The 17,804-nt window shown below is 33.3% G+C and overlaps 1 protein-coding gene across 4 annotated transcripts in view; it reads right to left on the bottom strand.

Annotated features, from left to right (window-relative positions):
* The window catches only part of LOC113826242 (U8-agatoxin-Ao1a), a 200,124-nt gene that overhangs the window by 3,564 nt on the left and 178,756 nt on the right, over nucleotides 1-17,804 (bottom strand). The window contains exon 4 of one of the 4 annotated variants that reach the window (XM_070141169.1): nucleotides 15,770-15,808. The exons of the other annotated variants lie outside the window; for them this stretch is intronic. Within the exon in view, the coding sequence (XP_069997270.1) occupies nucleotides 15,770-15,808 (39 nt within the window). The remainder of the gene's footprint in view (nucleotides 1-15,769; nucleotides 15,809-17,804) is intronic. 4 annotated transcript variants of the gene reach the window in all.

Here is a 17,804-nt window from a genome sequence, read left to right on the forward strand (position 1 = left end):
TGGAGTTTTAAAGCATTATAGGTTTTTTTTTTTTTTTTGGCCGGACATAAATTCTGGTAAAAATGAAAATAAAAAAAATAAAAAATAAACATTATGGCTCAGCCCACGTTGATAACAGACACATTACGTACATATAAACATTTATAGTTTTTTTTTTTTTTTATCTCCCCTTGGTTTTAATGAAACGAATTTCTATTTTCGTTAATATTCGTTCAAGCTGGAATGTCAGTGTTGCCAACAGCGGGAGCATCTGAATACGTGCTTCAAATAAAAGATTTTTTTTTCTTTTTTTTTTTTTTGAATAAGCAATTCTATCGGTAAAAAGATTGAATATTTCTATTTTTTTAATATGAGAATAAGGTTCTAAAGAGTAATAGTGATAATGAGGATGGTGAGCGTTACAATAGTGATAATGAGGAGAAGAAGAATAAATGATAATGACAATAGTTGGAGTAGGAAAATGATAATGATCATAATGGCCTTTGGAATGGTAGTAATGGTAATAAGAGAAATAATATAATAATGATAATAATTAATGATGATGTCAATAATGATCATATCAGAGATAATAGTAGAAATAATAATGATAATGATAATAATAATAATAATGATAACAATAACGAAAAGAGTTTATAGTAATAATGATAATGACAACAAAAATAATAGCAACAACAATAATGATAATAATAACAATGATAATGATAATCACAATAATAACAACAACAACAACACTAATAACCAATAAATAATATCTAAATATTCGAAAGACAGAAACTTTTCCAACTCCAGGAGATGAAAGTCAGGACGTAGCGCATTCCCGCTCTTCTCGAGCATTTACCGCTAGATTTCTCCCGCCTGGATTCCGCTAGCTAACAACTTCGAAGCCGCAGCGATCAAGTTTCTAGCGTCTTTCCGCTAAGTTTGTCGTTAATTGCGGCTCAAATTCCGTCTTTGTGGCGTGTCTTTGCGCTATTGAACAATTTTGGGAAAGAATTTATGGATTGAAGATAGAGATCGTTATTTTTTTTCTCTCTGTCTGTCTCTGTCTGTCTGTCTCTGTCTCTTTGTCTTTTTTTTTCTCCTTCTCTATCTATCTATTTATCTGTCTATTTATCTATCTCTCTTTCTCTCTTTCTCTCTCTCTCTCTTTCTCTCTCTCTCTCTCTCTCTCTCTCTCTCTCTCTCTCTCTCTCTCTCTCTCTCTCTCTCTTTCTCTATCTATCTATATCTATCTATCTAGCTATCTAATCTATCTAATCTATCTATATATCTATCTATCTATCTAATCTATCTATATATCTATTTATCTATCTATATATATCTATCTATCTATCCATTTATCTATCTGTCATTCTATCTATCTATCTATATCTATCTATCTAATCTATCTATCTATCTATCTATCTATCTATCTATCTATCTATCCATCTATCCATCCATCGATCCATCTATCTATATCTATCTATCTATCTATCTATCTATCTATCTATCTATCTATCCATTTATCTATCTATCTATCTATCTATCTATCTATCTATCTATCTATCCATCCATCGATCCATATATCTATATCTATCTATCTATCTAGCTCTTTTCTTGGTGTAAAGATGTATTTAATGTATAATGATGTCAGATATTTTGGAACAGCTGGGCGAAGTGATTTATTCGATTTTTTGTGTTTGTTTGTTTGTTTTTGTTTTGTGTTTGTCGATGTTTTGGATATACTTCGTTGTCTTAACATATATATATACATATATGAAAATCGATATTATAATAGTTACTACATCTTTCTTATTATATTTTCACTATCAGAGCTAGCTGAAGTCTGATACAAAATCAAAAAAAGAAAGATAACAAATAAAAAGAATAGGAAAAAAATAATCGACATCTATTCATATACATATTTGATTTAACAGCTGTGATTTCCAATCTGAATCGGTTTCTGTGGACAATCCCCCCCCCCCAATCCCCCCAGTCCTCAGGGAATCGTGTGTGTTGGAATGTATAATATGTGTGTGTTTCTTTGTGTGTGTGTGCATGTGAATGTATTGTGTGTGTGTGTGTTTCTTTGTGTGTGCGTGTATGCGAATGTATTGTGTGTGTGTTTCTTTGTGTGTGTGTGTATGAATGTATTTTGTGTGTGTATGTGCTAAAACAGTGACCCATTGAAATTAATTAGAATTATTACCTATCGTCCTTTTCCCTTATTTTCGTTTTGTATATATATATATATATATATATATATACATATATATACATATGTATTGTATATATTTATATATATATATTTTTATACATATATATATATATACATACATACATATGTATATATATATATATATATATATATATATATATATATATATACATATGTATATATATATATATATATTTATATATGTATATATATACATATGTATATAAAAATAATATATATATATATATATTTATATATATATATATATATATATATATATATATATATATATATATATATTTATATATATATTTATATATATATATATATATATATATATATATATATATATATATTTACCCTCTCTCTCTCTCCAGCATAAACAAATCTCCCTCAACAGCATGCAAGTTATGACCACCGCAGCGATCGCGCCGACGGGACACGAGCACCTCCCCCCCTTCCCTTGCTCCTTCCTCCCAGCACCTCCCCCTCCCCCTTCCTCGCCCTTTCCTGTCCTTCCCCCTATTCCTCGCTCTCTTCCTCCCTTCCCCCCTTCCCCGTTCTTCCTCCGCTTTCTTCCCCCTCCCCCTTTCCTCCCCCATCCCCACAACTTCCCTTCCTCCCTTCCCCCTCCCCTCTTCCTCCCACTTCCCGTTCTTCTTCCACCTCCCCATCACCCCTTTCCCGTTCTTCCTCTCCTCCCCATTCTCTTCGCTCCTTTCCTACCTTCCCCTTCCTTCTTTCCCTCCTTCTCTCTCTTCTCCTCCCTCCTTTCCTCCTTCCCCCCTTCCCCCTCTCCCCCTTTCACTCCCCCTTCCTTCCCCCTCCTCCCTTCCTTCCCCTTTCCCTTCCTCCTCCCTCTTCCTCCCCCCTTTCCTCCTCCCTCCTCTCCCCCCCTTCAGCTCCATCCCCCTCTTCCCCCCTCCCCACCCCTTCCTCCCTCTTCCTCCCTCTCCCTACCCTCCTCCACCCCTTCTCGAGACGCGAAGAAGAGAGGAGGGGGTGAAAATGGAGCACATAAAAGCGAGTGTCTCAATGAACGGCTCTCTCATTTTCGCACAAGTGTTATTCCGGAGCGGAGTGAACCCCCCCCCCCCCCCCCGCTCCACCACCGCCCCGCCGCCATGTGGTGGAGCCCTGTTTAGCATACATATAGCTTGGGCCACGCTTTAACGTCCCCTCTCTCTTCTCCCCCCCCCCCTCTCTCACCCTCTCTCCCCCTCTCCCCTTCTCCCCACTACCCTCTCTCTTCTCTTTTTCCCCTCTTTTTTATTTTTTCCATACTGTTTTTTTTTTCTTTCTTTCTTTCTTTCTCTTTTCTTTTCTCTTTTTTTCCTCTACTCTTTTCTCTCTTTTCGTTTCCCCCTCTCTCTTTCCCTTTCCCCTCTCTTTCTCAATCCCTTTCCCCACTCTCCTCTCTTTTTCTCTTTCCCCTTCTCCGATCTCCTCTCTCTTTCCCCTTTCCCTTTCTTCTTTTTTTTCCTTTTCCCCTGTCCTCTCTCTTTCCCCCTTTCTCTCTTTCTCTTTCCATTTCCCCTCTCTCCTCTCCCCCCCACCCTTCGCTACCCTCTTTTTCTATCCTCGTCTCTTCCATTCCCGTTTACTATTTATCCTCCTTTCTCTCTCTCTTCCCTGTTTCGTTATTCCCTGTTCCTCTATTCCGCTCCCTCTCTTGTCTCTCTCCTCTCGTCTCCTCTTCCCCTCTCTTCCTCTCCTCTCATCAGCCTATTCACAATTTCTCCTTCCCTCTTCTTCTCTTTTCCTCCCTCCCCCCCCTTCTTTTATCCTCCTCCCTGCCCTCCCCCCTCCCCTCCCCCTCCCCCCTCCCCCCCCTCCTCTTATATATTTGGGTACAACGACCTAATTCTTATTTATGGTGTGTGTGTGGTTTTGTGTAGAGGGAAGGGGTGGGGGGTAGCAGAGTCCCCTCCCTCCCTCCCCCTTCCCTACAGCCCTCCCCTCCCCCTCCACCTAAACAATAGACTTGACCAGACTAAAAAAAAAAAAATAAAAAAATAAAAAATAAAAAAAAAAATAAAAAAAAAAAAAAAAGGGGGGGGGGGGAGGGGGGAAGGCCTTTTGGAAAACGCCAGCAAAAACGACCTTGTAAATTGACCTTATTCTAAGAGTGGTTTTCTAGGGCTGAGCCGGCTATCCGCTTCTCGCTTCTCTGCCTTTTCTTTTCTCTACTTTTCCCTGTGGTTCCTCTGCTTTCTATCTTTCTCGTGTACATTTTCCACTTTCTATTTCTTTATTTCTCTCTCTCTCTCTCTCTTTCTCTTTCACTTTCTTTCTCTATCTCTCTTTCTCTTTCTTTCTCTTGCTTGCTCTCTCTCTCTTTCTTTCTTCTTGCTCTCTCTCTCTCTCTCCCTCCCTCCCTCCCTCCCTCTCTCTCTCTCTCTCTCTCTCTCTGTCTCTCTCTGCCTCTCTCTCTCTCTCGCTCTGTCTCTCGCTCTCTCGCTCTCTCGCTCTCTCGCTCTCTCTCTCTCTTCCTCTTGCTCTCTCTCTCTCTTCCTCTTGCTCTCTCTCTCTCTCTCTCTCTCTCTCTCTCTCTCTCTCTCTCTCTCTCTCTCTCTCTCTCTCTCTTTCTCTCTCTCTTTCTCTCTCTCTCCTCTCTCAATCCTTCGCACTCAAAATTTCATTCACAATTCTCCTCCCTCCCTCCATCCTCTGCCTTTCCTGCTTTTATTTCGAACTACTTTCTATCTCCATCCTTCTAATTTTTACTTTTCTTTCTCCACATTCCTCCACCTAAATTCCACTTTCTCGCCCTCTCTTCCACCTCTTCTTCTCAACACTGTTAACCTCATTCTCTCCACTTCTAACCGCCCCCTTCATTCTTAATCTTCCATGCTTCTCTTCCACTTTTCCATCCACCTTCTCATCACCTCCCAGGGTCTCTTCCACTCTCCATGCTCTAAAACCTCCTTCCTCTCCATCTTCCCTCTCCACCCTTTTCTCCCATTCTCTTCCACCATCTCCCTCCACCCCCTATCCACCCTCCACCTTTCCCTTCCATCCTCCCCCTCCACCTACCATCCTTCCCTTCTACCATCCCCCTCCATTCTCCATCTATCTTCCACCTTCCCACCCTCCACCCTCTACCTCCATCCTCCCCCTCCACCCTTCCCCCTTCACTCCCACCCTCCCTCCACCTACCCTCCCACCCTCACACCCTCCAACCCTCCTCCAACCCTCCCCCCTCCCACCCTCCCTCCCTCCTCCTCCTTCCCTCCCACCCTCCCCCTTCCTTTCCACCCTCCTCCCCCCACCCTCCCTCTCCCTCCTCCCACCCTCCACCCCTCCAACCCTCCTCCCTCTAACCCTCCCCTCCCCCCACCTTCCCTCCCCCTCCACCCCTCCCCCCCCTCCACCCCCTCCACCCTTCCACCCGCAAAACCACATCGAGAACAAAAAGAAAAAAAGAAATAAATGTCGATATTGAGTAATTTTGTGGATGACAAGGCAAAGGAAATATAATAACCGTATATTGCACAAAAGGAGACGGAGAATTGCCAAAGTTGGAATTAAGTCGAGGGATATGGGATATGGGGCCGGGCTTTCCTTTTCTGCTACTGTCGGCTTCCTCTTTCTTTGTATTGTTTTTCTTCTTTTTCTTCTTGTTCTTTTTTTCTTTGTTGTTTTTCTTCTTATTATTATTATTTTTATTCTTTTTTTTCTTTATTGTTTTTCTTCTTCGTCGTCGTCGTCGTCGTTTTCTTCTTTTAATTCTTCTTCTTTTACTTCCTCTTTCTTTGCTTCTTTTTTCTTTTTTGCTTCTTCTTTTTCATCTCTCTTTTCTTCTTTTTCTTCTACTTATTTCCTTATCCTTTTTTCTTCGTCTTCTTTTTCATCTTTTTCTTGTCCTTTTTCTTCTTCTTCTTCTTCTTATCTTCTTTTTCTTCTCCTTTTCTTCTTTTTCTTCTTCGTCGTCGTCCTTTCCTTTTTCTTCGTCCTCTTCGTCTCCTACTTTTCTTCTTCTTCTTTTCATCTTCTTTTCTTCTTCTCCCTTTTCTTCTTATTTTTCTTCTTCGTCATTTTGTTTTACTTCGTCCTCTTCGTCTCCTTCTTCTACTTTTCTTCTTCTTCTTCTTCTCCTGCTTAGTTTCTGCTTCCTCTTCTTCCTCTGGTATTTGTTTTCTCTTCGTCTTCTTGTTCATTGTTATTCTCTTGTTGTCCTTTCGCTTCTTATCTTTCTAATTTTGCTTCCCTGTCTTCTTCTCTTCCTTGTTCTTTCTCCTCTGTTTCGTCTTTCGTTTGTTATCTTTCTTATTTTGCTTCATGTCTCCATTCCTTTCTTGTTCTTCTCTTCCTCGTTCTTTCTCCTCTCCATCTTCGTCTAATCCTTATTCTACCTCTCTTTCTCCCCTTTCTCTATCTTTCTTCTTTCGTCTCTCCTATCTCATTCTACTTCTTATCACATATTATCCCATCCATATTTGTATAATTCTACCCATACCATTCTTTTCATTCACTCCTTTATCCATTTTTGTTTTCATTAATCTATTCATCTATCATTTCTATACTTTATTCCCATATAATTTATTCACTCTATCCCTTTTTTTCAATTATTTATTCACCTATCTATCATTTCTATATCATTTATTCCCATATCATTTATTCACTCTTTTTTCAATTATCTATTCATCTATCTCTTATTTCCACATCATCTATTCACTCATTTATCCATTTTTTTTTCAATTATCTATTCACCTATCTCTCATTTCCACATAATTCATTCCCTTATTTACCCATTTCTTTTCAATTACCTATCCACCTATCTATCCTTTCCACATCATTTATTCCCTCATTTATCCATTTCTTTTCAATTATCTATCCACCTATCTATCATTTCCACACCATTTATTCCCTCATTTATCCATTTCTTCTCAACTATCTATCCACCTATCTATCATTTCCACATCATTTATTCCCTCATTTATCCATTTCTTTTCAATTACCTATTCATCCTATCTCTCATTTCCACACCATTTATTCCTTTATTCCGCACCTCCTTTCATTCTAAAGTCAGCCGCCACAAGTGAGACTTCAAGTTTTCCTAAACTTATGTAATAGCTGCGTTGTTTGCAATCTTGCGGAAGACAAGTTTGCAACATTCTCGCGATATATCTTTTTGGGGGTTTTTAATTTATACACTGACGGAGAGCGTCAAGAAAACGAGAGAAAATTAATAACGGATGAGTAGATGAGAATGATGATAAATGATGTTTATGATGATAAGACGATAATTAGTGACAAAGAATCCGAGATAAAAATTACTGATAATAAAACCGACACAATGATTTATACACTGACGGTGAGTGTCAAGAAAACGAGAGAAAATTAATAACGAATGAGTAGATGAGAATGATAATAAATGAGGTTTATAAGGATAAGACGATAATTAGTGATAAAGAATCCATGACAAATATTACTGATAATAAAACCGACACAATGATTTATACACTGACGGAGAGTGTCAAGAAAACGAGAGAAAATTAATAACGAATGAGTAGATAAGAATGATAATAAAGGATGTTTATAATGATAAGAGTGATAATGTAAGTGATAATAAATCCGAGATAAAAATTACTGATAATAAAACCGACACAATAATTTATACACTGACAGGGAGTGTCAAGAAAACGAGAGAAAATTAATAACTAATAACGAATGAGTAGATAAGAATGATAATAAATGATGTTTATAATGATAAGAGTGATAATGTAAGTGATAATAAATCCGAGACAAAAATTACTGATAATAAAACCGACACAATGATTTATACACTAACGGTGAGTGTCAAGAAAACGAGAGAAAATTAATAACGAATGAGTAGATAAGAATGATAATAAAGGATGTTTATAATGATAAGAGTGATAATGTAAGTGATAATAAATCCGAGACAAAAATTACTGATAATAAAACCGACACAATGATTTATACACTAACGGAGAGTGTCAAGAAAACGAGAGAAAATTAATAACTAATAACGAATGAGTACATAAGAATGATAATAAATGAGGTTTATAATGATAAGACGATAATTAGTGATAAAGAATCCGAGATAAAAATTACTGATAATAAAACCGACACAATGATTTATACACTGACCGAGAGTGTCAAGAAAACGAGGGAAAATTAATAACGGATGAGTAGATAAGAATGATGATAAATGATGTTTATAATGATAAGACGATAATTAGTGATAAAGAATCCATGACAAAAATTACTGATAATAAAACCGACACAATGATTTATACACTAACGGAGAGTGTCAAGAAAACGAGGCAAAATTAATAACGAATGAGTAGATGAGAATGATAATAAAGGATGTTTATAATGATAAGACGATAATCAGTGATAAAGAATCCGAGATAAAAATTACTGATAATAAAACCGACACAATGATTTATACACTGACGGTGAGTGTCAAGAAAACGAAGGAAAATTAATAACTAATAACGAATGAGTAGATAAGAATGATAATAAATGATGTTTATAATGATAAGACGATAATTAGTGATAAAGAATCCGAGACAAAAATTACTGATAATAAAACCGACACAATGATTTATACACTGACGGTGAGTGTCAAGAAAACGAGAGAAAATTAATAACGAATGAGTAGATGAGAATGATAGTAAATGATGTTTATAATGATAAGACGATAATTAGTGATAAAGAATCCATGACAATAATTAGTGATAAAAAGTCCATGACAAAAATTAGTGATAATAAATCCGACACAATAATCAGTGACGATAAAATCCGAGATAAAGATTAATGAAAATAAATTACTGATTACTAATAATTGATAAAAATATTAATAAAAAAAATGATTGAGAAAAAGTGATTGTTAATAATCAGATATTGTGATACTAATTAATGACACTACTAATTATGACAATAACAATGTTAAAAGTTGAATCCCTATCGGAGAGGTTATATATTCAATCATAGTAATGATGAAGATTATCATCATGAGAACAATGTATAGTAATTTAATTAACATGATATTTATGATCATAGGAACAATAATAAAAGCATCAATTATAATAATCATAATAACGTTAATGATGATATTGACAGTGATGAGGGGACTAATTACAATTAAAACAACAATGATAATCATAATGATGATGTTGCTAACAATAATATCAATGATAGTAATGATAACAATGATTATGATAATAATAATCATAATAATAATGATTTTAATGACAAAAATGATGATGATGATGATGATGATAATAATAATAACAATAATGATAATAATGACAATAATAACAATAACAATAATAATGATCATGATAATAAAACTATAATGCGATTAATTACAAAAATAAGAATGATAATGACGATGATAATAAAAATAATAATATCAATAATGATGATAATAATGACAATAATATTAATGATAATATAAATGATAATGAGAGTAATTATAATGATTATAATAAAACAATAATAATAAACATGAAAATGATAATAACAAAAATGTTAAGGGCAATCAATAAAAGCAATGACGATGAGATGTTAGTAACAATAATAATGATAGTAATAATAATAATAATAATAATAAGAAGAAGAAGAAGAAGAAGAAGAAGAATGTTAAGAATAATAGTAGTTATAATAACAAGAATATTAACAAAGATCATAATGATAATAATGATAATAATAACAATAATAATAATGAAAATACTAACCATTACAAATATAATAATAATAATGATAATAATAATAATAATAATAATAATAATAATAATAATAATAATAATAATAATAATAATAATAATAATAATAATAATAATAATAATAATAATGATAGTTATTATTATCACCATTATCATCATCATCATCATTATTATCATTATTATTAATATTATTATTATTATTATTATTATTATTATTATTATCATTATTATTATTATTATTATTATTATTATTATTATTATTATTATTATTATTATTATTATTATTATTATTATTATTATTATTATTATTATTATTATCATTATTATCATGATCATTATCATTATCATTATTATTATTATCATTATCATTATTATTATTATTATTATTATAATTATTATTATTATTATCATTATCATTATCATTATCATTATCATTATTATCATCATTATTATTATTGTTATCATTATTACTATTATTATTATTATTATTATTATTATTATTATTATTATTATTATCATTATTATTATTATTATTATTATCATTATTATTATCATTATTATTATTACTATCATTATTACCACCATCATCATCAGCTTCATTATCATTACTATCATTATTTTAAAAACAATGATGATAATGACAATAGCAGTAATAATAATAATAATAATAATAATAATAATAATAATAATAATAATAATAATGATAATAATAATAATAATAATAATAATAATAATAATAATAATAATAATAATAATAATAATAATAATAATAATAATAGTAATAATAATAATAATAATAATAATAATAATAATAATAATAATGATAATAACAATAATAATAATAATAATAATAATAAATGTTAATAATAGAAATAATGATATTAGTAATAATAATGATAATAATAATAATAATGATAATAATAATAATAATGACAATAATAATTCTTATCCTTTTATTCTTTAATCCTATTTTTACTTTCAACATCATCAACATTATTGTTAATATTATCCTTATCATTAGTTGATATCACAATCATCGTCATTATCAATACTCTTATTTCATCTTCATCTTCATTATTATTATCATCATTATCACCATAATCATTATCAATATTATTACTTTTGTTATTAGCATCATTACCTTATTATTATCATTATTACTGTTATAACTATTTGCATTAATACAATTATTTTTGTTGCTATTATCACAGTTATTGTAATCATCATTATCATCATTATTATTATTTTTTACTAGTACTATAGTTATTATCATCATTGTTATCAACATTATTATAATCATTACTATATCTGGTATCATTACCATCACCATAAATATCATTATTATTACTGTTATTTTCGTTATTATCATTATGATTGCAATTATCATTATCATCACTTATCATCATTACTATTACAATTGTAATTATCATTATCATTATTGTTAATAGCTTATAATTGTACTTACCATTAATATCATAATTATTATTATCATTATTACTATCATCACTATCATTATAATCATTTTTATTATCATTACAATTACTTTCATTATTTTATTGATACTATCATTATCAATATCACTATAATCATCATCATCATTATAATTATTATCATCATCGTCATTATTGCTGTTGTTGCTACTGTTGTTTTTATCATAATCATTATTACTATCAGTGTTAGTATCATTACTATTATCACCAACATTACTGTCATTACTATTTTATCATTACCATTATCACCATCATCATCATCATCTTCCTTACTATCGTTATCCTAATTGCTATTACTATCATCATGATCATCATTAGTGTTGTTATGGTCATCATCAATATCTTAATCATAATTACTATCAGATTATCACGATCTATATCGTCGTCAACATAATAATTAAAGATATTTTTCATGATTATCGTTTAATCATTAAATATATCAATCTTATTGCTAAAATTAATATAATCATTTTTATTATCATTATCATTAACATTGATATTACTGTTATTATCATTATTATTGATATGATTATCTGCATCATTTCAGTTACTATGATTAGTATCACTAATACCATCATTATCATATTATCTTTTTAATTATATATTTTATCACTATTGCTGTTAGTAGTAGTTATCATTATTATTATTACTAACATTATTGTCATTTCTATTATTATTATCATCATCATCATCATTATCGTTATTATCACTGTTATTCATATCATTATCATTATTACTATCATAATCATTGTTATTATTAGTATTATCATTGATATCATTATTAGTAGTACTAGTACTACTACTACTAATAATGATAATAATAATAATAATAATAATAATAATAATAATAATAATAATAATAATAATAATAATAATAATAATAATAATAATATCATTACCACTATCCTTATTGTTATCATTATCAATCTCATCCTCATCATAACTATCATCATTATTGTTATCGTCATTATTATCATCATCTTTATCATAATCATCATTTAAATTATTTTGATCATCTTTGCTATTATTATTACATCATACATACATTATAATTATTATCATCAAGTCATCTGTATCTAATCATCATAATCATCATTATCATCGCCAATTGGAGTAGTATGAATAATAATGATAATAGTAATAATATGAATACTTTTATCATTATTACCATTACTATCATTTTCACCTACATCATTATTATCATTATCATTACTAATCATCATTACTATTATCATTATTATTATGATTATCATTATCATTATTATCATTATCATTACTGTTTTTATTGTTATGATCTTTATTATCATTATCATCACCATTATCATCATTATCATTATCATTTGTCTTATTATCATGATTATCATTATCATCATTCTTATCTATACTATTATTATTATCATTTTCATCATCATTAGTATTAGTATCATTATAATTACTGAGTTCATTTTATTATTAATATCATTATTATTACTATTATTATTATCATCACTATTATCATTATCATTACTACTACTATTACTATTATCATCGTTGTAATTACGATTATTTTTACTGTTACCATAATCATCATCATGATATTATCATTATCACTATTACAGTTATTATCATTATTATCATTATCATTATTACTACTACTACTACTACTACTGCTATTACTACTATCAATATTACTATCATTGTTCTTACTATTATCATTATCATCATTATTATTGTTAGTGTTATTATCATTATCATCATTATTATTATCCTTTTGATAGGAATTATCTCTCATTGCTATTATTACTATTATTCTTTATTATCATTATTATCAATATCATTATCATTATCATTACCATAATTATTGTCATCATCATTATCATTTCTATTATCACTATCATTACTAGAGTCGTTATCATCCCTTATATTATCTTATCTCGCTGCTCGTATCTTTTCTTTTTTTCTATATATTTTACATATATCATAGTCACAATAAAGACACATATTTACGAGAATTGTCATGATAACAGTGAAAGCAATAACATCAATATCGTATTCGTCACATATTTCTACAACATGTAGACTACAATATGTATACATCTACTTCTAAGCCAATTTATTGCTACTTATAACACGTATGGTGATGCATATGATACTGATAGTGACTTCAAACCTTCGTTGTGGTTCTGTATGAATGTATATCTTGTATTGATGTCAGTGTGGTGTCAGTGTCACTATCATTACCATAACCACACACCATGGCGTAATGGCCAACATATGAACATTTTCTTGGACACTGAAACACTTATAATATTTCCAACAAGGACCAAACATGCCATACTTTTTATAAACTTTATAGAATTTGTCTTTCCCTTCCGTCGTGGAAGAGGAAATTCAATAAATTCCAAACTACTTTTTTTTTATTATCATTATTAACAACAACGATCTAAAATACTACGGATAAGCAAGCACAAGCAGTTCTAGGACACTCCTGGTCAGTCTAGGATCATTCTTTTAGGAATTTCTAGGACGACATAAACAAAGGCCTGGTGGGTGCTGGCTTTTTTCTATCTTTTTTTCTTTTTTTGAATAACGTGGTGTCACCATGGTGTCTAGTGGTGGTGTCACATCAGGTGGTGGTGGTTGGTGATGGTTATGGTGCATCAACGTGTGTGGTTGTTGTGACGGTACAGTGAGGGGGCAGCACACCCTAAAGGAACGAACATCAACACGCTGGGATTGAGCAACACGGTGTGACGTCACACGCGACGGAGACGCAGAACGCTGTGCGTGATATTTCAACTGTTTATATCATTTGTTATCATTATTTTTGTATTATCACTTCTTTCAATAAAATTTGGAAAACAACCCAATCTCAATAGCAATAATTTTATTTCTTTCACTTGCGCAATACATTATTTTGATAATAAAAAGGAAAAAAAGAGCCGATATGAATTTACTAGGCAATAATTATACACAGTGTGATACCCCCTTCTTGTAACACTACGACATTGATGTGTAATAGTGCTGGATGCGAGAACCATGAACTGACAGCGCTGTTAACGTGAATTAATAACTCTACGTCTCTGGCAAGCGATTCTGTTGAGTGAATACCGTTTTTTGGAATCCTCAACGGTGTAACGGTTGTGTTGAACGTTAATTAAACGAAATAAAAACGGTTCCAAAGATATATTCAACGTTAAATGAGATAGAACGATAAGACGGCTTCGAAATATACTCCTTCGATGTGGGTCTATACGGCAGAAGACGTTAAAAAAAAAAAAAAAAAAAAAACGAGAAAATTTTATAACCTTAATTTCGGTAAAAAAAAAAATCCAACCACTTTTTGTCTCTAAAATAATAATCACAATAATAACGGAATAATATTTAGGTCCACATTTATCGGGGTAAAAAGTCTTTATTTTAAATACATCTATTCGAAATACGATATAAACGACGAGGGAAAAAAAATCGTGATTATTTGAGCGAACGAGCGTGATAAATTGCATTAATGAGCGATGTTGCAAAACCTGGCAAGAGTGGACAGATTAGCGGATTTAATTCAATGGGTTAATTCGGTTTGCCAAAAAAAAAAAAAAAAAAAAAAAAAAAAAAAAAAAAAACACTCGCGATTTTGTTTCACGCGTGGAAAATAATAATAATAAAAAAAATGCCATATGTTTTATCGTGGGGTTGGAGAGCCGTGCTAATTAACGTGGTGTCTAAAGGTTATAACAATTTCGATGTTTTTTTTTTAATAACACGACGTTGTAGGAGGGAGGGAATGATTCATATATCCACGCCCATATGCGAGTGAATCCACGCAATTATCTCTCCTTTGACATCCGTTTCTTTATCCAATTTCCTGTCACGCGGTTTCGAGAGGGAAGAAAACTGATATATCTACGTTTATATGCGATTAAATCCACACATATATATCTCTCCTTGACGATATCCTATTCTTTATCCAATCTCCTCTTTAGCGGGTATATCCACACATTTATCTCTCCTCTCCGTTTCTTTATCCAATCTCCTCCTTATTCCTCTTTATCTCCCTCTCTCTCTCCTCCCTCCTTCGCGAACAGACCCAGCGCTTCTCTCCCTTCCACCGAGGCACCACGTGACCACCAAAAGCTTCCCGTGCGCCACACCAATACACACTGTCTCCCTCCCTCCCCTCCCTCCCCTCTCCCCTCTCTCCCTTCCTTTTCTGACGCCAGCACTCGCTACTAGCACCTCGACTGACGCCAGCACTCGCTACTAACACCTCGACTGACGCCAGCACTCGCTACTAACACCTCGACTGACGCCAGCACTCGCTACTAACACCTCGACACAGCGTTCTCTCTGATATAAAGGCCAGGCGCAATGCACATCCATAGTCACACCACCGCAGCACCTTCTCTTACCATCTCTTAACGGGGGCGGTCTCAGCCAGGTCGTCTTGCCTGTGGCGTTCCGAAGAAAAAAGGGGCGTGTTAACATGTCTCAGACCAAAACACGAGGGAAGGAGAAGGGAGAGGGAGGAGAGGGATAAGGAAGAGGGAAAAGGAGGGAGAGAAGGAGAGGAATGATAAATTGGAAAGGGAGAAGGAGGAGAAAGTGGAAAGGAAGAGGGAAAAAAGAGCGGGAGAAGGAGAGGAATGAAAAAATAGAAAGGGAGAGGGAGAGAGGAATGAGAAAATGGAAAGGGAGATGGAGAGGGATAAGAAAATGGAAAGGGAGAAGGAGAGGGACGAGAAAATGGAAATAAAGAAAGAGAGAGAGAGAGGGATACGAAAACTGAAAGGAAAGAGGGAAAAGGGAGAGGGATAAGGAGAAAGAAAAAGGAAAAAAAAAAGGGAAGCAGAATAGGGGAAGGGAGAGACAGGTGAGAAATCAAATCAAAAAAAGAAAGAAATTGTCCAGGAACCATACTCATTTTTCACTCTTATCCAAGGATGATATCTCCCTCACTGTATACCTATGTGGTGTATGTTGGTTTCGACAGAAGACCAGAAATGAATACCACATCATTCCAAAAATAATCATATACATATATAAAAGCAGCATTATTCTTACCATTTGTACCAAAGAATGAGATGGAGCCATGAACTACGTGCGCCCAAAAAAAGAAAAAAAAACAAAAAAAAAAGACTATTATAAACATAATAGTCTTTCAGTTATTTTGATTGGATCGTCCCAGCTCGCTACGACCGTCGTTACGAGGAGGCAATGGTGATTAAAAATGCTTGCGGAGGCGGGGGTGTTTTGGGCCAAATAAAAGAAACAAAGAGATGACCTAAAAGCTGGGGGTGGGGGGGGGGTGGGGGGGTCGAGTACCAATGGGAGGTGGGGGTGGGGGTGGATGGGGGGTAGAGTACCAATGGGGGGTGGAAGTGGGGGGTTCGAGAACCAGTGGGGGGTGGGGGTGGGGGGAGTCGAGTACCAATGGGGGGTGGGAGTGGGGGGGAGTCGAGAACCACTGGGCGGTGTTGGTGGGGTGAGAACCAATGGGGGGTGGGTGTGGTGGAGGGGTCGAGAACCAATCGGGGGGGGGTGGAGTGCGGAGCTCAGGCTTCTAAAACCCATTTGCACTTTATGGGGTACTCAAAGTCGGGCTTGTTATGCAGGGTATTTTTTAAACTTCGAAATGCCAATGGTAGTGGTGTTTTTTTGTTTGTTTGTTTGTTTGTTTTATTACAGTTTTTTTTTTAATTCTCTGAGGGAGAATGTAGAATGTAGACAGTGTTTTGCCTGCAATGAGCTGCTTAGACTCGGACCCGGGAAAAGGGTAGGGAATTTCTGGTTTAATTTGCATTGGGGAAACTCCTGGGAATTATTTAGCTCTAAGTACGCGCGTAGTCTTACTCTCTTTGCGTAGAGAAGGTATGAATGAGGATGAGTATCTTTACCATACAAGAGATGTATTTGACCGGTTTCGAATATATATCTTCGTCAGAATTAATGAGAATGAGTATCTTCACCATACGAGAGATGTATTTAACCGGCTTCAATTAAATATATCTTTAAATATAAATTTTAAATATAAATTTCAACTAAATTTACGTCAGAATTAATGAGAATGAGTATCTTCACAATACAAGAGATGTATTTGACAGGTTTCGAATATATATCTTCTTCAGAAATAATGAGAATGAATATCTTCATAATACAAGAGATGTATTTGACAGGTTTCGAATATATCTTCATCAGAAATACATGTATTTTCTCATTCTGATGTATTCGAAATCGGTCAAATACATCTCTTGTATTGTGAATATATCCATTCTCATTCATACCCTTTCTACATTTGTCATCATGAACGCAGTTCATATTATCTTTATTTTTTCATAATTTCTTTCTATATTATTATTTTTCGTCAGTAACTTCGCTAAAATTGCATGTCTGTAGAATATCAGTGAAGTATTTTTTAAATTAGAAATATGAGCTAGGTTAATAAAG

Source organism: Penaeus vannamei, chromosome 27 (genome assembly GCF_042767895.1).
Source record: "Penaeus vannamei isolate JL-2024 chromosome 27, ASM4276789v1, whole genome shotgun sequence".
In the NCBI taxonomy this organism is placed as follows: domain Eukaryota; kingdom Metazoa; phylum Arthropoda; class Malacostraca; order Decapoda; family Penaeidae; genus Penaeus; species Penaeus vannamei.